Genomic DNA, 22,973 nt, shown 5'->3' on the forward strand with positions numbered 1-22,973 from the left:
AAAGTAAACAGTTAATATTTTTGGAGCTCCATATTTATTTAATATGGCAATTCTCTCCCTAAAATTTGATGTTTGCACTGCACCCGATCCTATAGCTGTACAAAAAATCAGCAATCTGTTCGCTAGCTCACCGACCTGTGTTGATTGACAGTTTGCTGGTCCAATCTGAGTGTCTCGTGTGCTTTTCACTAGCCAATCTGTTACAGCTTTTTATTTTTTTGCACGGTCAATGCTGCGGTTATACTGTCTCTGGCTGCGTGTAGAGTAATTCCACAAAATGAGAGACAAAACATTACCGAACCTGGCCAGACATCAGTCTCAAGTCAAAGTCTAGGCCCAAGTCTTGAGGGTCCAAGTCAAGTGTCAAGTTATTTGCTTTTCAATCAAGTTGAGTCTCAAGTCATCACATATTTTTTACTCAAGTCGGACTCGAGTCTACAACTCTGGTAAGAAGTAATGTGGTATATTGTTTCATTTCATTTTTTGTGACCGGAGTTAACCAAAATATCATAGATGAGACAAAAAACCTGCCCCTTTAAGGGGACGGGAGGTTATGTGGTAATGCGACTCTAGTCATGTTTGTGCCTGTAAGATTGAGTCTGACTTAGTAGCAGCGTTGTGTTCTCTTCCCTAGCAGTTGAAACTCAAACATAGAAAAACAACCCAGCTTGTGAACAAAACAATGTAAATAGCCAATAAACACAAGGACAGTCTCACTTCAGTAGACTTTCATTTCAACTAAATTAGGCCAACTTTTATGCCTTAGAAAAATGAATCTTTCATGTGAGCACAGCCCCCCCAGCTAGGCAATGTTGCAGGGTGAGGTGTGATAGACTATATAGGATTTGTAGTTCTTTGACTTTGTGCGATTAATTTACCAGCTTTGAAACAAAAACTGCAGAAATACTTGGAAACAGCTACTGCAGCATTTATTTTACTATAGCCAACATGACTGGTGAAATAGACATTCGCTACAACTGTGGGAAGCATTGGAGTCAACATGGGCCAGCATCCCTGTGGAACGCTTTCGACACCTTGTAGAGTCCATTCCCCGACGAATTGAGGCTGTTCTGAAGGCAAAGGGGGGGGGGGTGCAACTCAATATTAGGAAGGTGTTCTTAATTTTTGTTTGTACACTCAGTACATATGTGGTTGAATTCGGACTCCATGAGCCCCACAAAGATCTGTGTGCGTCTCTGTTTTAGCTTTAATCCAGATATTCGTATTGCGCCCGGGTCAGGTCAGAGTGGATGTGTGTTTTCACGCGCCGCCTCTGTTTTCTCTCTTCCAGAACAACAAGCCACTGTACTCGTTCGAGGACAACTCTGATTACGTCTATGACGTCATGTGGTCCCCCACTCACCCGGCTCTGTTTGCGTGTGTGGATGGAGTGGGCCATCTTGATCTATGGAACCTCAACAACGACACGGAGGTAACTTTACCTGGCACTCTTTCACATGCCCCCCCCCTTCTTTAATTTTTTTTACAAGTGTTGCAGCATCTATAGAGGGGGGGGTCCCGGACACAGATTCTTCATTGAGAATGTTTTTTAGTCTAGGACTAGGCTTGATCTGTGTCTGGGAAACCAGCCCATAGTGTCACAGATGTCAGTGAATCAGTATTGGTGTTGACAAAAAAGTTTTTTATTTCTTCTTTTTTGTAGGTTCCTACAGCCAGTACCACAGTGGAGGGGAACCCAGCCCTGAACCGCGTGCGCTGGGCCCACTCTGGAAAAGAGATAGCCGTGGGAGACTCTGATGGACAGATCCTGGTCTATGATGTTGGAGAGGTGAGTGGGTTAAAAGCTGTGCCATTTAAAATACATGGCATTCTTCATATGTTTTGGTAAGGGTAAGCTCTGTGTTGCATTCAGACATTTTATCCAGAATTGAGATATAAGCTAAATCTAAAAAGGTTTGTAAAGGTACTCCATTTCAGGCAGAATAATACAAATAAGTACTTAATATTAATAAAGTATTGAAAAAAGAAAGGCACTTCTTTGAGAGGTTCAACAGGGTTATTCCTGTTTTTTTCTCTAGTGGAGGTGAAGGGGTTCTGGTAATAGTTTATGCTCCATTTCTTCGGGCAACAATTAAGCCATTGTCTTGTCAGAGGCTAGCTATCTGAACGGAGATGTCTCCTGAGGGTCTGAGTTTCTGTGCCAGTCAGGTCAGTGAGTGGTGAGCTGCAGATAGAGAGCAGCCCCCCTGATTTCTGCCACTGACGGGTCAAGTCTCTGTGACAGTTGGAAGATTGCCAGTGATCCCCTTCCCCCTGAGTGTCCCAGCATCAACAATATGTGTTAGTATTTTCACCCATATCAATATTTTTATCCCCCCCCCCAGCAAATCGCTGTTCCACGCAACGACGAGTGGACCCGTTTTGTCCGAACCCTGGCGGAGATCAACGAGAACCGGGATGACGCCGAGGAGCTTGCCGCTCAGCGCCTCTCTGCTTGATCGACCATGAAAACGACAGTCTAGGGACCCGCGGCAGGCTTCATAATGTCAGCCTCGTTTTGATTGGAGAAAAAGGCGCAAATATCAACAGTGTTTAGGCATGTGGACATCCTTTCTTTGGAGATGTACTCTGATTTAATACACATACTTAACTTCTCCTTTGGCTGGTTAAGCACACCAGTCTGATGGGATAACTAACAGGGCTATCTATCAACCTCAGACACGACGAGAAACAAAGCCATCGTCTTACTCTGCAATACAAATCAGTTGAACTCTAGATCCATCATGCCTTAAAGGCACCGTGTCAACTCCATATGGTAGTGTTGTGGGTTTAGCTGCAGGTTCAGTTTCACTGGCCCACTCTAGTTGTTTGTGGTTACACAACCCTGAACATGTTTGCTGTCATCATGACTGATATTTGTTGTTCACTCTGTGCTTCAATGCCCATGTCCACTTCAACTGTAGTAGACTAGATCTATCACATCATTACTGCTCACAGGAATGTAGTGGTGTCATTATACTGTTAGACAGTGTTTTGCTATGTTCCTTTAACCTAGATGCGCCAAATGTCCACTTGTTTTGTAATACATCCCAAAATGTTACCACCTTTCTTCTGAATGTCTTTGTACATGACTATTGCTCTTCAACAAAATGTGACACTTAAGTTATCAGAATCTGTAGAATACCTCAGGATATAATGCTGTATTGGAAATGTGCTTGATATCTGCGGTATGGATTCAGTATCCATACTGCCTGTATGTAGTGTCGAAGAAGGGCTTCCCTTTGTGTGACCCAGAGAGCATCTTCCACATATCGTGTCATGAATCTCAGAATGTACTTTTCACACAATTAAAATGTATCCGTTGATGATTTATTTCAACAAAATAAATTACATTACAATTATTTCCCAAGACCCTGGTCATGATTTTAAAATAAATACTTTTGAGAAAAAAAAAACATGTCCTTTCAAGTCTCGTCAATCACATTTCAGAGACATCCTCACCAAAGCCTCGCTTCAAGAAACATGGTAACATCACTCCTTTTCAATGCTATAATGTCTCTCTGCTGAGATGTACAATATGTACAGGAACAGCTATTCAAAGACAAACCAAGGAAGCACTGTTCATGCGCCATTCAAAGAGTGTTTCAGATGCCCATGAATGAAGAAGAGGTGCCACTTTTTTTAAAAACCATTTTGAAAGGGATGATGGGACAAAGAAATGTAAGACGCCCTACTCAGAGTTGCAGCCATTTAGCAGTAAAGTGTTGAGAGGGAAAGACAGCCTACGAAGCTGTAGGCTCCTTTTTGGGCACTGCTGGGGCTTGGCTAACAGACAACGCACCAGAAGACTTGAACTTGGGCAGGTGTAGACCAAACTTATTCTCCACGCCAGCGAACGTGGCAGCAGCCAGACGGTAGCCTCCAACGTGGTCGGCACTTACAGGGGGAAGGTCGGAGATCCTCGACTTAGGAGTTGGCTCGGAGCCCGTGGGGCGACTGGGGGGGAGAAGATTTGGGAAGGATAATTCACATACAATGCCAGACATCCTTGTAAGTGTACTTCAGTTCACTAAAGGTGAACCAAGCAGAAATACTCACTGTCCTCCGAAGTCAATGTAGAACCATCTCTGCAAGAGTTCATAAGTCACCAAGGTTACACCAAACTGTGGCGAAGACCTGCAGACACGGGCTGGTGGGAGAGAGGTTCAAATTACAATGTGGGATTTCCCATTTTCTCTGGTATCTTTAGAGCAATTATGGGAGCCACAGAGTGCCTAATTTCCCAGTCATAAAACCGCTCATTTGAGGAGTCTGTCCCTACCTCCAGCTCCCTTCCACAGGGCCCTGAAGCCCTCCTCAGCAATGATCTTCCCAAAGCAGTCTATGACTCCGTTGTATGTGGTCTGGCCTGCGCGGGCCGCCACCTGAAGCCTGGTCTTGACGACATCGGCAGGGGTCACCAGGGAGGCAGCAGGTATACCTTAGGAGGTGTTGCACAACCCACATAATGAGGCACTCTCCCTATGCAGGAATAGTATCACCACTGACGGCAAGCAGTGCAGTACATTGGCAGGTTTAAAATAGAAAAGGAACAGAATATCCAGTCATTTACTGTTCTAGAAAGTAGATTACAATCACATTGAATATACAGTATATGATTACAAATTCTTAATTGATTTGAAGCATTTCTTTGGGGCTAGTGTCGATGCTATGTCTATAGGTTGAGATGGTGAAGTTTGTAGCTGTGGCTGTTAGTGCTAGCTACCTGCTATGGCACCAGCAGTGAGCAGCTGCAAAGGCCCAATTCTGCCCTGTTCGTCTGCAAACTCAGCCTTGGTGTGGGCGTACACCGGGAAGTAGATGGCAGAGAATGGGATGTCACGCAGAAAACAGGCTTTTGCTCCCTAGGACACACAAACGCAAAGGATTTATTACCTGTATCCCAAAATAACTAACATTGCGTTTTCATGTTACATGAAATGTAAAATGCATTTAGACCTGCCTGGATCTCTATAAGATATTTTCCCACGATAACGCTTTGAGTGCTCTAGAAAGAGATTCTATACCGAAAATACAGTACAGTATATTGCACAATGTTAATGTGGAATCATCAACATCAAATGAGTTAAGTAGTGTCGACATCTGGTCTCTTTAGTCCAGGTTCAGACTACTGTACTGAATATTCTACTGTAATTCATATTTTCCAATATGTTTGACCCATGTTTGACCCTGGTGGTGTCGAGGGTAATTGCAGTGGTTGAGGCAGCCGCTGTGGCTATGGGATCATCTGGCCTGGGAGCTCCAGTGGATTATTGTTGGCTGGCTGTGAGCCTCAGCCGACCCACAGAGGAGCCTGGCGGTGCGGTGGGTCACAGAAGAAGCCAGAAGGCCCCCAGGCAGCGCTGCTCCCCCGTGGTTTCCCCCGGGGCCCCCCAGGGAGCTCCCTCCCAGGCCCAGCACACAGTCTCTCAGACACACACTGAGACGGCATTAACATGGACCCGTGGTCTACTGGGCCCATCCACAGGGAGGAAGTCAGTCTCTTTTTAACAAGCTCCATATTGTCTGCTTCTCATTAAAATATGGACCATGAACACATTACTGGAGATGTAAGTAAAACCACAAGAACTTGGAAAGGAATAGTGGCAAAGCATAAACCCCCCTAATTTTCTGTTGGTTGTTGGCAGCCGTGGTCTCTGCATGTTAAACACTGTTTTGGAAAGACATAATATGATTGTAATAGTCAGTAGGGAATCTAGCTAGTCATCCTACTGAATACTGTGCCTGCTCACCAGAACTCTCATATAACTTGTGTAAAATGCAATATCTGCATTGTTACACAGTCATACAGTTTGTATTGTTCAACATCCCAGCAGCATAAGCTGCCCTTTGGGGTGACATCATGCAGAGGTGGTTGAGTTGGGCTGTAACAGAGGTTTTAAGAGGTGACGTGTGAGTGGCGCTGCGATGTAGAGGTCTTTACCCACCTTGTAAAGGCCAAAGAGGCCCAGGTCCCTGACCACGGTCAGGGCACCGACCCTGCGGGACGTGGTGATCTCTCCGGCCACCTGGAGACGGATCTTGACTATCTCCAGAGGGTTGGTGAAGATCACCTGGGAGCCTCCGGCCTGCAGGACACAACCCAGGTTAAGGGTGAGAAGCAACAGTACATGTCACAGAGCACCAGTAACAGCAATGTTATAAGATCTTGGGTCTCAATCCGTCGAACCACTTGAATACACTATTTCCGTCTTACTCACTTTCCATCTCACAAATAAATCTAGATTTACAATGCTAAACTTAAATTGTCAAATGAAAGTACTCACTTATAGTAATTCAACCCTTTTATTTATTTTTTAACTTGTGTCCTATGATTAAGGGGTCAGCCCATGGTGAGGATGATAATGAGTTATGGTGCCTTAGTATTTCACCCCAATAAGCATTTTCAAATTAGCTTCGTAAACTTAAACACAAAAGACACTCTTTTCTAAAGCCAATGTCGCGCTGTCAGAAAGTGGCCTTGATGGGAGCAGGGGAAACAAGCAGGCATTGAGCGAGGAAACGGTGGGGTAAGGGAAAGACAGGCGTGGTGTGAGGAGACGCCCGGCTCAAGGCTGGAAGGCCCTGACCCCGGTACCAGCCCTCTGCCCCTTCCCTCTTCCCCCAGGCACCTCCTGTAGAGGGCCTCGCCCCGCACACTTCCTCAATTCACCCCCACTCCCAGGGGAGAGCGCTGACTCACCCTGCTCTGCTCAGGGCCAAGGCAGGGACGCCCCAGGGCACAGCCCCTCTGACTCAGGCACATTTATCACCTTCTCCAAATCTAATCAGGCCCCTGGAAGCCTGGTGACACAGAGGGCAGGGCTCCTATCTGTAAACATCCGAACGCTGTCCTAAAAAAAACGCTCAGGCACGTTTAGTCATTTTCAAAGTGGAAGGGGAATATCCGCTACTCTGAAGATTCATGCATTCATCCCTCTGTCGCTATCTCCCTTATATTCTACACTTATTATTTCAGTCAGTCAGGATAACATTACAGTCCATCTCAAAAAACTAGCAGAACATTTTCCCCTTTACAACGAGGTTATTCAACCAGGGGTCCGGGGACCACTAAGTACTGCAGGGGGTCGGTCTATGAATGTTTTTATGAATATCGCTAGCAACAACAGAACACATTTTTTTCTCTTTTTACACGCCTACAGTAAAAAAGAGAAGAATGCAGGATCTTCTTTGTAATGATGTGAACTTTTTCTCTACTCCTAATATTCAGCAAATTACACTCACCGGAGTATTTGACATTGGCTTTGAAAAAGCACTCACAAATAGGCTACTAGTGTGGCAAGTTTTGCTGGCTGCTGGCTACTGCTAAGCTTTCTTGACTTGGCCATTCATTTTTTTGCCAACACATGGCTAACCAGCTAAACAGATGCTCTTTTACCAAAAATATATTTGGAGTTACCTTTCTAGCTAGTATGTTAGAGTTAGAGTTTACACGTCCTCTTCCAATTATAATGTGGGGAGGTCAAAATAATGAAACTGTCTACCAAATCTATTCATTTTAAAATGTTGATTCTTCTCCTTGCCAATATCACTCACCTAATGATAAGACAAGCTATGTGATTACTTTTTTTGGTAACATATGGTGGGGTCCCAGGGCAAGAAAAGGTTGAAGACCCCAGCTCTACAACGCAAAACCACTTTACATAAAGTCCAGGTTCATCAGACGAAGAGATTAATACTATGGGGAAAAGCTCACAAACATGAATATCAATGCTTATATAATACATTAGGGAAGACAATATTGCAGGGTGGAGTCCTGTCAAAAAAAAGCTATAGGGTGCATGCTAGGCTAGTTGTTGTACTTGTATGGTGTGTGGACCTATGGGCCCATGGCAGATCAGGCCTCAGGTATGTGCAGTCCTGTCAAACTCAATCACAGTGAGGTAGAACCAGCTCCATCCCATGGCCCTCCAGCCCTTCTTCCTCCAATTACAGGCTGACAGAGGTCATAACCCCACAGACCCTGCCCTCCTAGGCAACCTGCAGGCTCTCCTACCCACCCTGTCTGTTTCGTTTCACTTGGACTCATTTAGCAGAGAGGTAGGCCGAGGGAATTGCGCGCTTCTTAACCAATGCGCTCACCAAACGTTAGTGTGCCTAATTAGCACGCTGAGGTAAAAATAGTCCATTCACAGGCATCATTTCTCAAATTGTGCCCAATTATAGGGTTCAGAGACCAAAGAGCACCTTTCTATTCAGTCCCCCCTGCTTATTTAGGATGTCAATACACTGGCGGGAAGCTTGAATTAGAGATTACATTTATATACAATAACTCAATATCCATAATTCAAATTGAGAAGGAAAAGCTTATAATTGTAGCTTCAGATCAGTCAGAAAGAATTAAGCTAAATCTTGAAGTTGAAGGGAGTTTGAAAACCACAACAATTTCCCCCGTTCTTGGCTCCAATGTCTGGAATTCAAAATGTACACCCATGAGATGCAAATGTTCATAAAACTGAAAGAGAACATCTTACAGAATGTTTGAGTTTCAACAAAAATCTTGTTCCACTTACCCCACATTCAAGGTCAATTAGATTTATGTGAGTCAATGAAGCCGCTGCCAAGGCTTTCCTTTCGCTTTTGCATGAAGCACGAGAGTATTTTCAGCCCTCACTCTGTATGGACAGACTGTCTATAGGAAGACATCCTCGCGCCAATACTTACAGTGGCACCAGCCAGGACTTCTGCAAACAGGGGAATGGTGTTATCCTCTGTGGTGAATTTGTCTCTTACAAAGTCATTCATCTGTAAGACGAGAAGAGAATCAGACAAGCACAAGGCGCACTTACGAAGAAACAAATGCTCCAAGGAGAATGACAATGAGTACATCTGGTCACCTCTTGGATTTTTGCAAGACGTATTGTATTGTTTTGTGCGATGGTATTCATGATTGACACCCAACGTTTCCTTACTGTGCAGTGAAAGTGAAGGCACTCTAAGGGAAATGATTGTAATGACTTGCCGTGAGTTTGATCGCTTTCTCCGGGGCAACACCGATAAGCTGTGGTACGAGACCTGCAATGGATGGAGTCCGTTTAGATTACCTGACAGAGGAAGACACTGACTGGAAATGAATAATTCCATTGACAGTCCCTACAATGACATCAGCATGGTTCTTGTCTGGGTAAAATAAACAATCAATATCTCCAGGTACGGCTGATGCATCTGATGCAGCAAACGATAATGCCTCCCGTTCAAATGAACAAAAATATCAAACATGACACTGGCAGTTGTATGGGATCAGCATTGTTGTGGCCTGATCCCAGTGTGGTGTGGAACAGAGAGAGCTGTGTGGCCCTGGTGGTGGTGGTGGTGGTGGGGGGGGGCAGTGCTATAGCGCTTGATAACCACCATACTGTTTCACCGTCCGTCCTTCAGTGAGCCAGATAAAACTTCTGAAGGAGCTAGTGAGTGACTGCTCATGGTACGCAGCCAGAACACCGTCAAGCGTGTCTGTCTCTCGGTCAATCCTCCTCTCACCAGTGTGGAAAGATAAAGAGGGAGGAAGGAGGACAGAGCAGCGAGGACGAACAAAGAGCTACAGTGGCGGAGGCAGCAGTAGATGGCAGTCTTGACTTCCTTCGTCTGAGAGCCCTCTCACAGTGGGAGTGTTACATTTCACAAACCTTCAGCACCGTTATCACTACACTGGAAAACATGGATCTGACAGTACTACATGAATTCTAGTTGCGTTTTTACTCTGCGACGCTTTCAGCTAGCTAGGTAATGACAATGTGGCCCTCTTTGGAATTGGTGAATTTAGAACATGAAGGCAAATGTTTCTGCTGCTATGCAAACCATGCAGATGATGATGATGATACTGGCAGAACAACATAACTTGTTTTGGAGGACCCGATGACTATATCTAGAATTACATCATAGAAACACATTCACCAGGCTTCAGTTTATACCTCTGTAGAATCCAAAGAATCCCTCATATCGGAGCACTTTCTTGGCACAGTCGAAGCTGTTCTTGTACATGAGCTCTCCTACGAAGGAGCTGGTGGAGCGCTGGTTCTGCATACGGGTCTTCACCAGGTCAATGGGGTACACAGCCGTCGCACCCGTGGCTGCATATCACACACCATCAACAAACTGTATACACACCATCAACATACTGTACTCACACCATCAACAAACTGTATTCACACCATCAACATACTATATTCACACCATTAACATACTGTATTCACACCATCAACAAACTGTATTCACACCATCAACATACTGTATTCACACCATCAACATACTGTATTCACACCATCAACAAACTGTATTCACACCATCAACATACTGTATTCACACCATCAACAAACTGTATTCACACCATCAACATACTGTATTCACACCATTAACATACTGTATTCACACCATCAACAAACTGTATTCACACCATCAACATACTGTATTCACACCATCAACAAACTGTATTCACACCATCAACATACTGTATTCACACCATCAACAAACTGTATTCACACCATCAACAAACTGTATTCACACCATCAACATACTGTATTCACACCATCAACAAACTGTATTCACACCATCAACATACTGTATTCACACCATTAACATACTGTATTCACACCATCAACAAACTGTATTCACACCATCAACATACTGTATTCACACCATCAACATACTATTCACACCATCAACAAACTGTATTCACACCATCAACATACTGTATTCACACCATCAACATACTGTATTCACACCATCAACAAACTGTATTCACACCATCAACATACTGTATTCACACCATTAACATACTGTATTCACACCATCAACATACTGTATTCACACCATTAACATACTGTATTCACACCATTAACATACTGTATTCACACCATCAACATACTGTATTCACACCATCAACATACTGTATTCACACCATCAACAAACTGTATTCACACCATCAACATACTGTATTCACACCATCAACATACTGTATTCACACCATCAACAAACTGTATTCACACCATTAACATACTCTTCTTGGTGATAATGTTCTATGATGTTCATATATTCACAGCAAATATCTGTATCATTATTTTAACTATTTAGCAGACAGTTTTTAGGTACTAAAGATTGATTAGTATAGTATGGCTAAAGATTGGTGTTTTATTGTTTTGCTGTGGGCATATAAACAAGAAAAACAGTCATTAGGCCCAGACAGAGTATTTACTATGGAGTCTGTGGGAGAGCCGTTGTGTAAATTGTGTCTACTGTCTGAGGAGGAAGCCATGCAGCAGGTTGCCCTAAATGCAGCTCTTAGCCACAGCGGCTTGTCATGTCTTGTCTCTGACATCAAAGGCCTTGTAATGACTCGGGCTCTCAAGCATGCAGAGAGCTGACACCCTTCGTCAGCAGGAGAGGTTGAGAAAGGTCTCATCATCGCCATGGAGATGCACCATTTTCCCTCAACTGCCCATTGATCATTCAGTGCTGATCACCTTCCTCGGCTGCTGGTTCAGAGACCCACAGCCCACACAGACATAGAATCTTAGGAAGTTGCATGTTGGTTGCACACACACACACTCTCTCTCTCTCTCTCTCTCTCTCTCTCTCTCTCTCTCTCTCTCTCTCTCTCTCTCCTCTCCCTCTCCCTCTCTCTCTCTCTCTCTCTCTCTCTCTCTCAATGGCTGTCATGTCAGAGGTTCCTTGTATCAGTTCCTCCCAGTGTAATTAGACGGAGATTCCAGAGCGGTTCCGGAAGATTTGTGTCATTCCAAAGCTCCGGCTCCAAAGACAGCCTGGAGCCGCCAGTGGCACAGCAGCACAATGCGGGAGCCTCAGATCAGAGCACCTCTCCCTGCAGCACAATGGGCTGACCCGGCCCCAGGGACTCAGTGCGCCAGTCTGACCGGCTTGGGTTACCCCTCAGTGGGCCGGGGGCTCTTCCGCAGACATGTCACTCACCTCCAGCGAGTGCGCCCAGACCGAACCTGTAAGCAGACTCTGCAGCCTGGAGCAAGACAGACCGATGTGGATCCCCGTGAGCTTGCTGTGGAGGGAGAAAAGACGGGGGATCAGCACACCAGGAATGAATCGACTTCTATTAAACTGTAGTGAACCAGATACATTGTGGAAAGAGAAATGTTATGGACCACTCAACAGAGGAGGGAAGCTATGGAATGTAGACATCTCGTCGTGGTATAAGTCTTATTCATAAGCCAGTATTGTATGTCACTGCATAGACACTCTGGCTACGGATACAGTACATGGCTGTGTAGGAGAACTTTCCAGAACTAGCCATTGATTACGGTGAAGCTAGTGAGAGGTTGGAGGCTTCAAGCTCAGGCAATTTTTTCCCCAACTAAGCATGATTTTGAGTTATCTGCCTGACCTCTGGTTTTGTCCTTGATGTTGAAAGTGGAGCCCCCTTATTTTGTCTGTGGTGCCGTGTAACGGGTTAATCTCGCAAGCCCTTCCCGTGTAAAGATATGTATCTACATTCATTAATACACCGTTTTAAGTAACAGTTGGAGTGTGTCTGCCCTCCTTGGGGCAGTGAGCAACATCTCCCAGATCAGGACCATCCACCTCCCCAGCTGCTTTCACTGAAGGCCGCATGCTAATGAGGCCGAGGCCTTGATCAAAGGGTTTAAGCAACTACCCTACTTCCACAAAGGGCCAAGACCTGAGAACGCCAACATGTTCTCCCCCAAAAAAAAAAAAAAAAAAAACACATTCCAGACCTCTGAGCAGAAGTCCCGGAGCGTGAGTGGACCAAAGGCCTGACCACAGTCTGATTTACAGAACTGTGTCGTCCGTAAAGATAGGAACTTTCCCCGCCTCCAGGAGCCACATCTCTCCAGCACTCTCACTGTGCTCCTAGCCTCCTACTCTTAACCGACTTAGCCAGATAAAAGCTTCCCAGATATGTGATAGCGCCTGATGTATATGTCCACACGGAATAAAATGGGACAGGCTTTTAGAAAAAGGGAACATTGCAACAATCCATTCCTCTTTTGTACCTATAATGGGGGGGCTTTTATCCTAGGTGTCCGTAATGCACATTCACAAAGAAAGAGAAAACATCAGCACTCGGCTAATTCCATCATCAAACACTCCCTTTCGTTGCTCCCTAATGAGAAGTGGGAGGAGAAGGTATGCAGTAGATAAAAGGAAGCAAGTAAACTCTGTGTGGACAGTCAGTCGGGCAGGGTACCTGTCTTTGGATCTCAGCCAGGTGGTATGGGAGTGCGCCCTCCTCCAACGGTGCTATCCTCTCGATGTCGGCCAAGTTGAGCTTTCTTCAGAACAGCAGGGGAGAATCACAACTTTACGCCAGGAAAACCAACCCGGAGGTGATGCAAGATTTTCCACAGACATTTTACGGCCTCATAACTTGAGGTTATTGCAGCTTTAATATGCGTTTGTATACACAACAGACAAACAAAAGCTGGATATATGCCCACAACTTAAGCAGTAAACAAAGCTGTCTTAATGCCAGCGATACACAGATATTCCCCACTGGCCCAACGCATCGTAAAGTCTGTATCCATGCTTACGTTTCTCTTGTAAATCAACTGTTGGAGCCACAGTTGTAAAACTGAATGGCAATAACTTACACATTTACATCCAATAAATATTAGATGTAACTTTTTTTTTTCCATTCACAGATTCATCAGAAAAAAAGCTATTTAAAAATAAATGTGATAAATATATTGAATTCATGTGGAGGACAGTAATTCAATATTTGGCAGCGCAAAGGCCATGTTGTATGTGTGTGAGTAAAAAGTACCAAGCAGCTGTGATGTGTAACTGAGACAGGAGAGAGTTTTAAGCCTTACCCAGAATGAGCGTGGAGGCCAGAGAGCTGGTACAGGATGTCAATCTCCATTGGATTGATCTGACCAAACTTGTTGGCAGCACTAACAAACTCTTCTGTGGAACAATACAGAACAGAGGAAGGCATGTTATGTAACAGAAACCAGGCAAGGGGTCACTTGTTAAGACCAGGGATGTAGAGATACAGTGGGTGGGTAGACCTGCTGCAAGGGTATCCAACCACATCAGCAGTACACGACAAAGGTGAAAGGGCAAATATAACATAGATAACTATCAGAACAGGGTCAACTATCAACACCACAGATCTAAGGGAACAGACTAAACTCATGGCACATCATATTACAGTGTTCATTTACCTTATTTACTTAAGAGCTAAGGGGGAAATGATCTTGTGTTTCCCGACACCATTCTGTCAAGAGAGGTGAAACACCCATGATGGTACTGCACAGCCTCAGTTCATGTCAGAAATCACATTTCCTCAAATTAGGCATGAGCAGGAGTAGGCTACAGACGTAGAATCTTAATTCGATCAAACCTGTCGCAGGGGAACCTCCCTGCAAAGCAGAACACTTAAAACTTGTAGTGTTTTTGAGGTTTAAAAAGGCTTCTGAAGTTTGACATTTCCACGTACACATGTAAGACTTATTTTTCTTTCAATTTACCAACCCCTATAAAAATGTCCATGAATTACAAGCCACACAATTATTCGCATTTCCTGTTGCTGCAGGATTATTTCCTGCGGTAGCAAACTTGCTCAAATTAAATCCTACATGTGTACCTTTGGTGACGAGGGTATCCTTGTATGTGCCAGCTAGTGTGCTGTAGATCTTGCGGATCAGCTCCATGTTGTTAAGGAGGGCGTTGAAGGCATTGAAGTAGGAGAAGCTCACCATGTGGGAAGTGCTGCCTCCAGCCGCCTATGGCGAGAGGAACAGAACTCTGAGGTCTCCTCATGCATGCTGTGCCTATACAATCATCTCATGTTGAAACTGGGAGACCACAGCGATCTCTAACTCACTGAGACCAGGTTCTCCTCCACAAACGGGGTGAGCATATGGTGGCGGATGGTGGCCATGATGTCGCTGAAGTCCATGGCAGAGATGGTACCGCTCTTGCTCTTATCCTTCTGGGCGAAGGCCTGGCGGGCATGCTCCAACTGCAGCTCCTACAATGAGAGGAAAGGGTGTACGTTTGAACAAAATATCCAAAGAGCAGGCTCCTGTGACAAAGACGCATCAGATTACCTGGGATGAAATGGAACATTGGGAAAAAAAACACGACATTATGTTGGATGATGTCGGGTGCTGTTTTGGAGCATGTGGAAGCATTAGATGTGACAGTGTTAGACCCTGGCTCTTGTAATCATCGCTGTCTCTCAGGAGTCTAATAAAAACCATGTCCCCCCGGAGTCTGATCCCAGGCCTGTGCAGGAGAACAGGCAGGTGTGTCAGGAGGAGCACAGGGATGATTCAATAGGACAGCCATGCAATCAGAGGGGAAGCAGGGGGGCCACTGCCCCAGGGTCAGTACTGTTGTCAAAGCTGATCACATACTCGTAGCGGATACCTCTCATCTATATACATAACTAATTGTGCCATAACTGAATACAGTGCATAATGCTAACTTTTTTTCTATACTATACACTTTTACTCCATATCTTGTAAGAGTTGGGGATTACAAATGCAGGTACAGATGTAGGATCTTAATTCAAGACAGTTTGCTATCGCAGGAAAATAGTCCTGCAGCAACAGGAAATATTAATTATTATGTGGATTATACTAAATTGACATTTTTTTTGTAGGCGCTGATACACTTTTCGTTCGGGCAAATCAAGTCTGACACTTTAAAGTGGAAATTACAAACTTTAGAAAGCCTTTTTAAACCTCAAATATACTACAGGTTTGCATTTCCTGCCGTGCAGGAAAATTCTCAGCAACAACAGAGTGATCACATTAAGATCCTACGTCTGTACAGTACTAAGACGCTGCACTACAGATGGATACTGTAGCACATAAGACCCACATTGCAGGCACCGTTTATTTCCCATGTACACAAACAGTTACTTTTTGTTTTATTGCAGTTAGACTGGAACAATGTAACCTCCACAAGATGGCAGGACATATTCTGTTTAAAGAAAAGTGTTGTTTTGTTTATGACTCCATTAGATTGAGCTGAATCACATTCAAGAATGTGTAAGCTGGAAACAACGTTGCAAAACATTAGCAGCGAAATAACAGCTAAACCAAATGTTGATTCGAAGGAAAAGGGTCCCAAACAATAGTCCTTGATTGGTTGGTGGGAACCCTTAGTCAACCATGATCCACCGCAAACTGCTATGAGGCTTTACACACAGTAGAGTAGTGGAACCACAGCCAAGTCATTCCAACTCCCAGACCACCCAGCTTTATCTGAGCCCACAAACACCTTCCCTCCAAACCAGCTACGTCCACAGCCATACTACTAGTTTTATGGCTCATATAATACTCACATACATACCCCACCCTGTTTTGGGGATTACATATACTTGTTACAACTTCAATACGTTACATAATGGTGTGTGTCTACATAAACCGTGATAGAAGAATTGTCTCCAACATGTATGTTATCAACAACAACAAAAAACATGTATTTGTACTGTTCATATGGTGGCTGGTAATGTCCATGCCTATACTGTACCTGCAGAAACTGGGTGAACTCCAAGTAGCTGAGATTCTTCTTTCTGTCACTGCCAAAGTGGAGCCTGATGAACTCACAGTCCCAGTTGAAGGGGATGTGGTGGTGCACTGTGGTCTGGCTGAAGATGTCCCGCACATTGGCTGCCAAATGAAAGACTGATGAGTAACATCAAGAGATTGAACGAAAAACAACAACAAAAATACAGTGTTATGTCCTCATCTCATTTCTGGGAACCCACAAATCCAATCGATATGCACAGAGGGGGAATATGGCCTTGCTGACAATCCCATCGCCTTCATATTGTGTGAGTTCTAAGCATATCTAGGACACTGTTTCTGAGCACTGCCTTCATTTTCTATCGCCTTCATGGGGGCCCGTGCTGCACAATGACCATTGTAACCAATCTTTTGTCCCTGTTTTTGTGACACGCTGGATTGATTTCTCCCCCTGTAAAATGCGACTTATTATGAGGTGGTATTACCCACAGCTCGCTCAGAGCTGACACTATTCTTCTCTTAGAAGACACCTCTAGAATAGAAGCCGCAGTCTCCAGAAGACCAGTATAGAGAGACACATTAGCGCACAAACTGAATACACACTAAGCACACACGAGAGACCTAGATTTATTTTCCACACTGAAAACAGCTAAACAGCAACTTTTTTTTGCACAAGGTCCTAAGTTATACATGAGATATATGACTCTTATGTGATCCACTACTTGCATAGAAATGGGTCTTGCACAATGGGAAAGTGTGCCCATTAGTTATGACATGAAACAGACGGGATGCAACAGGACGGACATCCCCACACACCAGGTCACCGGACAACCCCGTGTACCTACCAAATGAGATGTCCCCTGTGCCAGTCTTGTCAAACAACTGAAAGGCAACTATGAAAAGGGCATCCGGGACACACAGAACCGATTCAAAGGCCAGAAACTCCTGGAAAGAGATCAGTCTGTTTGGACAAGAAAGAAAGAGTCCTATCTCAAAAAAAAAGAATTTTCTCTGCAAATCCAAAGGTACACCGGGAACCCTTAATTTGAGCACACAAATAACTGCAGCCTACCTGTATCATTTACATACAAGAGAGCAAAAGTAACAGTCGATAAAACAACCACTTTTAGATTTTGGAGCATTTTCTTTTCAAGAAAAGTTCAAGCGCTGTATAACAATGTATTTCACCCATGATTCTTACATGCTCTACAGTCTATGGTGTAGATAGGAACTTGCTGTTTAGTGGTATTTAAACGAGATGCTATCTCCAGTCTTTGACATTATGCAAATAATATGTCCACTTATCTTATCAGGTGGATATTCATTAAAACAAACAGGGGTGCTAAACAAGTTATTCAGGCCATGTGAACAACCTTGTGATGAGTCATTAACCACTTTCTCCTTGTGACTGACTTCTTTTCACCAGGCCTTGTCTATGCCAATACAGATGTAGGATCATCATTTGAGCCAGTTTGCTACAGCAGGATAATCCTGCAGTAACAGGAAATGTTCATTATTATGTGGATTATAGGGATGAAATCGTCACCGGCTTCACGAGAGAAAAAAACGCGGTGAAATTCACAACGATTAGTATTACCGTTTCAGATTGTAATGATCATTAACACCGTGTTTGGTTACCACGGGTTTGAAAAGCGCACGGGAAATATTGTCCAGCATCAACCAAAGTTAGCAACAGTCTGACGCAGGCGCAGCGTGCAACGTGGGTCTTGTTTTGTGTGAAAACATGGCGGAAGGCAGTGACATCGGCTCGGGAGATTTGTCAGCCTTCGAAAAGGACCAAATCTGAAGTGTATATATCCTGGGTTTTACAAGAGTGCTGAGGGAAACTTAATCGAAGATGGTCACCCGGTCTGCAGAACATGCAAAAAGAAATTGCTGCGAAAGGGGGCAGCACTTCAAATCTCTTGAGTCATCTTCGTGACGACCACCTACTACTTTATAGCGAATGCAAGGTTAATTAACTTTTAGCTCAATGCATGATGTGGGGACTTCGGAATGGGGGAAAATGTCATGGTTAGTCTGTCTAACTTGCTACTAGCTTGTCAATAACGTAAACTGAAGCTTTCAGTCTCACCTACTGTTGTAAAAACACTACACGTTGTTCTGCTGCTGTATGGGTCGTGTGTCTGCAGACTCTATTCTCCCATTGCACACAATAACACGTTATGTAGTTTAGTTACCCAACCAACATATTTTGTTCATTTAAAATCCGGCAGAGGCCTCCCGGGTGGCGCAGTGGTTAAGGGTGCTGTACTGCAGCGCCAGCTGTGCCATCAGATACTCTGTCGTAACCGGCCGCGACCGGGAGGTCCGTGAGGCGACGCACAATTGGCCTAGCGTAGTCCGGGTTAGGGAGGGCTTGGCCGGTAGGGATATCCTTGTCTCATCACGCACCAGCGACTCCTGTGGCGGACCGGGCGCAGTGCATGCTAACCAAGGTTGCCAGGAGCACAGTGTTTCCTCCGACACATTGGTGCGGCTGGCTTCCGGGTTGGATGCGCGCTGTGTTGAGAAGCAGTGTGGCTTGGTTGGGTTGTGTATCGGAGGACGCATGACTTTCAACCTTCGTCTCTCCCGAGCCCGTACGGGAGTTGTAGCGATGAGACAAGATAGTAGCTACTAAAAACAATTTTTCTCCCCATGAAATTGGGGAGAAAAAGGGGTAAAAATTCAACAACAACAAAAAAATCCGTCAGACGTCGACTTGGTTGTAAAAATAACCGTGATCATTTGGTCACTATAATTGTGATATGACATTTTCATACCGTTTCATCTCTAGTGGATTATAATTCATGGACATTTTTGTTGATACATTTTTGATAAGGGAAAATCAGGTCTGAAATTTCAAAGTGGAAGTTATTAACTTCAAAAGGCTTTTTAAACCTCAACTACACTATAAGTTTTACACTTCCTGAATTGCAGGAAAGTTCTCCTGCAACAAGTTCTCCTATATCTGTACATGTGACATTTTGAACCACAGTGTGTATCGCAGGGTTACATTGGATTCTTGTAGATAGTGAAACTGTCATCAAAAAATGCTCGTGTCAGTCTCAATTCCATTTCCACTGTATGATGTCTTGTAGAAACTCTCAACCCATTCTAATATCAGGGTCACTAATGATGAAAATGGTCTACCTCAGACGTCGTGGAAGTCGACTTACCCATCCTTGCTGGTGTCGGCTACTCCAGCGATCAGCTGCACAGTCTTGCGGTTGTGGTCGGGCTGGTTGTGCAGACCCAGGAAGTTCTGCACAAAGTCCCTGGGGGACATGTAATGCTCCCCGTCCTCAACCACACTGGCATGCTGAAGGGAGACAAAAGACCCAGATGAGTGTAAAACGCAAATGCTTGGAAAAATCTATATAAAATTCATACTCTTACAAAGAAAGCTCCATGCCTGGAGTCACTTTATCTTTGTGTTGTATCACTGTTCCCTCAACACCTACTGTATCTGACAACACTTACAGTAACTTTACTTCTGACAAAAATTATGTGTTCAGACAGCCTGATGCACCGTGTCTGTGTTTCTATCTTGATTTTATCGCCATGGTTATACTTTGATTCATATTATGTGCTTCTAGACATTCCATCAATGCTAGGCAAAAAGACCCTCGTTCAAAACAATCTACTTCTTGCAATTCATTGTGTTCCAGTAATGTATTTGAGTTGTTCAGTGAATAAACAGATAGAGAACTTCAGCTACTTGCTATCAAAACACTTCAATAAAGTATCAATCTGTATTATTACCTTCATAGATAGAAATTGTTATTTTTTTTTTTTTACCCACAACGACACTGCACAAGATGGAGCGTATCAAGTCATCAAAGGCAACAAAGCTTCACAAACCACTACCATGTTAAGTGTCACAATCATGTATGGAGATAAGTGCAATGCAGTATACTATATTTCATACACAATATGGGATGTTGTAAGTACAATGTAACAGATAAGTACTGGAGTGGCGTATAATGATATGTGTGACATTAGGGCTTCAGCTGTGGCATTGCAAGGGACTGCCAATATATATTTCTAAATTAAGACACAGACCGTGATAATCAAATCCATGTATAACTTTACACATAACGCGCAATGAATGCATGAACACTGCTTGGAAAGAAAAAAGCAACAGCATTTGTTTTGTTGCTGCTACGCTGCGGCTGCTGCAGAACATGCACCCCGTGCACTGGTGGTGCTAAAACTGACCTCTATTCTAGCCTTAAAAAATGAAAGGTCAGTTTTAGAGTCAGGTTTGGGTTACAAGCTGGAACAGAGATAGCTCAGGAAACACAAGCACTGCATGAACTGGCAGCATAAAGGCCAGGCTCTGGGTATACAGCCAAGCACGGAGGGAGGGAGGGAGGGAGGGAGAGAGAGAGAGAGAGAGAGAGAGGGGGGGGGGGGTAGTGAAAGAGAGCGAGAGAGTGAAAAAGAAAGGAAGAAAGAGTGAGAAAGTGAAAGAGAGAGAAAGCGACTTTTACGAGGAATGCATGAGACCACATCTCACTGCACACTCTTGAGTTAATGTTTTAAGTGAAAGTATTAATTCCAACCAATTTATTAACCCATTTATTCACTACATAATTTGCTATCAATTTGCCTTCACAGTAAGCCTCAAGTGCTTCTTGATCAGATTAGGCAGGTTGGACAAAATGGCCCCCTTTCATCCATTAATTAACCAGCTATTTCACTGTGATATGTGTATTACTAACTACAGGTGTGTATTAAAACAGCTATGCCTAATATTAATTAGAGGTGCATATTAAAAAAAGCTATGCCTAATATTAATTGGGGTGCTTTCAGAATGAATCAGTGCAGTGTTGTATGAAGAAAGAAGGAGGTCCTAAAATAGTACTAGGTCAAATAAGGAGTCCCTCCCTGGTGCTGTCTGTTGCAAGAAGCATGTTTACCCTCCAAACAATGGCCTAACAGCCTTCTGCTTGTTACTATGTGTGGCTTTGTAAAGCACAAGAACGTATGTTTGAATCTTCCAGACATCTAAAGATCCAAGCATATGTCACACCCTAAAATAAGTTAGGCAAGGAGAAATTCCTTGGTGAAGGGCATCCAGAATTAGTCCAAGTATTTGTGTGACCTTTCCTTGTAGTATTGAACAGTAAAGGCAGCACACTCAGTGTATCTCTCTCCCTCTATGTGTGTGTGTGTGTGTGTGTGTGTGTGTGTGTGTGTGTGTGTGTGTGTGTGTGTGTGTGTGTGTGTGTGTGTGTGTGTGTGTGTGTGTGTGTGTGTGAGGTAGAGAGAGTTAAATGATGGCAATAATATAATGTAATACTTTTTCAACTGTAGCTTTTCCATACTCTAGCTTTGCCATACAATCAAGTTTATAACCTTATATTATTCAAGACAATACATTAAAAGATACATGCTATTTTAATTCATCCAAGAACGGCTGCAGTTAAAGAATCCAAGAATATAAATAATGACTATTTAAGTGCCATAAAAATATTGGGTCCTCTGAATGACAGTCTTACCTTCAGAAATATAGTCCTCAGTTCATTGGAATCGCCTCTTGCGGTTGTTTCCACCTAAAACATACAGTTAGAGTCATTACATCCAGACCTTGATGATTGTGGTAATACAGTGACAGTATGAGAATTCCATAGGACGCAACGACACTGAATAGGCTACAATAGAATAAAATAATTACGGCGGTGACAGCAATCGGTTGCTTGTCTTTGAAGTTTCGATGTTTGAAAAAGCAGTAGTAGGCTACAGGACTCGTAGTCTACATTTGATTATCAGCCCTGCCACCAGCAACATAGTCGCCTTTGCCAATATAATTACTGAACCGCCTACTCGACCTTCACCACAATAAACGTGCTATACAATAAAAGTAGCGGAATAACTTCCATTAGATCAATACAAAATAAACTGTAACAAGGTAAACTTTACTCAATTCTCTCTCCAAGGCCGACGTGCACACAAAAACATGCTGAAAGATGACCATTCTGTTCCTTAAAAAAAAAAGAAGAATATATGCGTCCGCATCGGTAAGATAGCGTCCATATCCAATAGAAATAAACAGTTTAAATACAGGTTATATTCATTTCTGATAAGAAATATTGACGGAGTCACCTTGACCGCCATGCTGAGTGTGACGTCACGTTGACTAGCGGTGCAGGCGCTTGGCTACTGTAGCCTATGATTGGGATATGACAGCATGACAATATTGAGGAAGACCTTAATGACAATGTATTTTAGGCAATACTGTAGTCCCGTACTGCAGCGTCGTGGTTTGCTTGTTGAAGAGATACAGTGCAATGGGAGTGTTGCCAGCTGTCAGCAGAGTCTAGCACGATTCCTGCGCACGTGGCTCATATAAGGACATGATGCACTGCTGTGTGGTCTATATGTACCTGCAGATATTTTATAGCATGCATGCTCAACTTAAACAAATTATCAGAGGACTAAGCTATGCTAGCTGTGCAAAGTGTAAAGCGA

The 22,973-nt window shown here is 43.8% G+C and overlaps 2 protein-coding genes across 10 annotated transcripts in view; one reads left to right on the top strand and one right to left on the bottom strand.

Annotated features, from left to right (window-relative positions):
- LOC118386040 (dynein, cytoplasmic 1, intermediate chain 2a) overlaps positions 1–3,370 on the top strand; it is a 21,899-nt gene extending 18,529 nt beyond the window's left edge. For all 6 annotated transcript variants that reach the window (XM_035773409.1, XM_035773413.1, XM_035773408.1 and 3 more), the window contains 3 exons: positions 1,292–1,432; positions 1,664–1,789; positions 2,346–3,370. In XM_035773409.1, the coding sequence (XP_035629302.1) occupies positions 1,292–1,432; positions 1,664–1,789; positions 2,346–2,459 (381 nt within the window). In that variant the 3' untranslated portion in view covers positions 2,460–3,370. The remainder of the gene's footprint in view (positions 1–1,291; positions 1,433–1,663; positions 1,790–2,345) is intronic.
- On the bottom strand, positions 3,317–22,760 carry LOC118386039 (electrogenic aspartate/glutamate antiporter SLC25A12, mitochondrial-like). Of its 4 annotated transcripts, none has more exons than XM_035773404.2 (18): positions 22,608–22,760; positions 22,004–22,057; positions 19,676–19,818; positions 17,339–17,454; positions 16,498–16,637; positions 14,840–14,986; positions 14,600–14,738; positions 13,824–13,917; positions 13,199–13,283; positions 11,947–12,031; positions 9,933–10,091; positions 8,984–9,036; positions 8,686–8,766; positions 5,949–6,089; positions 4,727–4,865; positions 4,283–4,441; positions 4,060–4,150; positions 3,317–3,957 (listed from the first exon to the last, which is right to left on the bottom strand). In XM_035773404.2, the coding sequence occupies exons 1-18, from the start codon at positions 22,617–22,619 to the stop codon at positions 3,744–3,746; spliced, it is 2,052 nt and encodes a 683-aa protein (XP_035629297.1). In that variant the 5' UTR covers positions 22,620–22,760; the 3' UTR covers positions 3,317–3,743. The 4 variants fall into 4 exon arrangements, with proteins under 4 accessions (XP_035629297.1, XP_035629298.1, XP_035629299.1 ...); XM_035773405.2 differs by lacking the exon at positions 22,608–22,760 and adding an exon at positions 22,425–22,493; XM_035773406.2 differs by lacking the exon at positions 22,608–22,760 and adding an exon at positions 22,180–22,247.
- Between the last annotated feature and the right edge of the window lie 213 nt (positions 22,761–22,973).

Source organism: Oncorhynchus keta, chromosome 7 (assembly GCF_023373465.1).
Source record: "Oncorhynchus keta strain PuntledgeMale-10-30-2019 chromosome 7, Oket_V2, whole genome shotgun sequence".
Classification (NCBI taxonomy): Eukaryota; Metazoa; Chordata; class Actinopteri; order Salmoniformes; family Salmonidae; genus Oncorhynchus; species Oncorhynchus keta.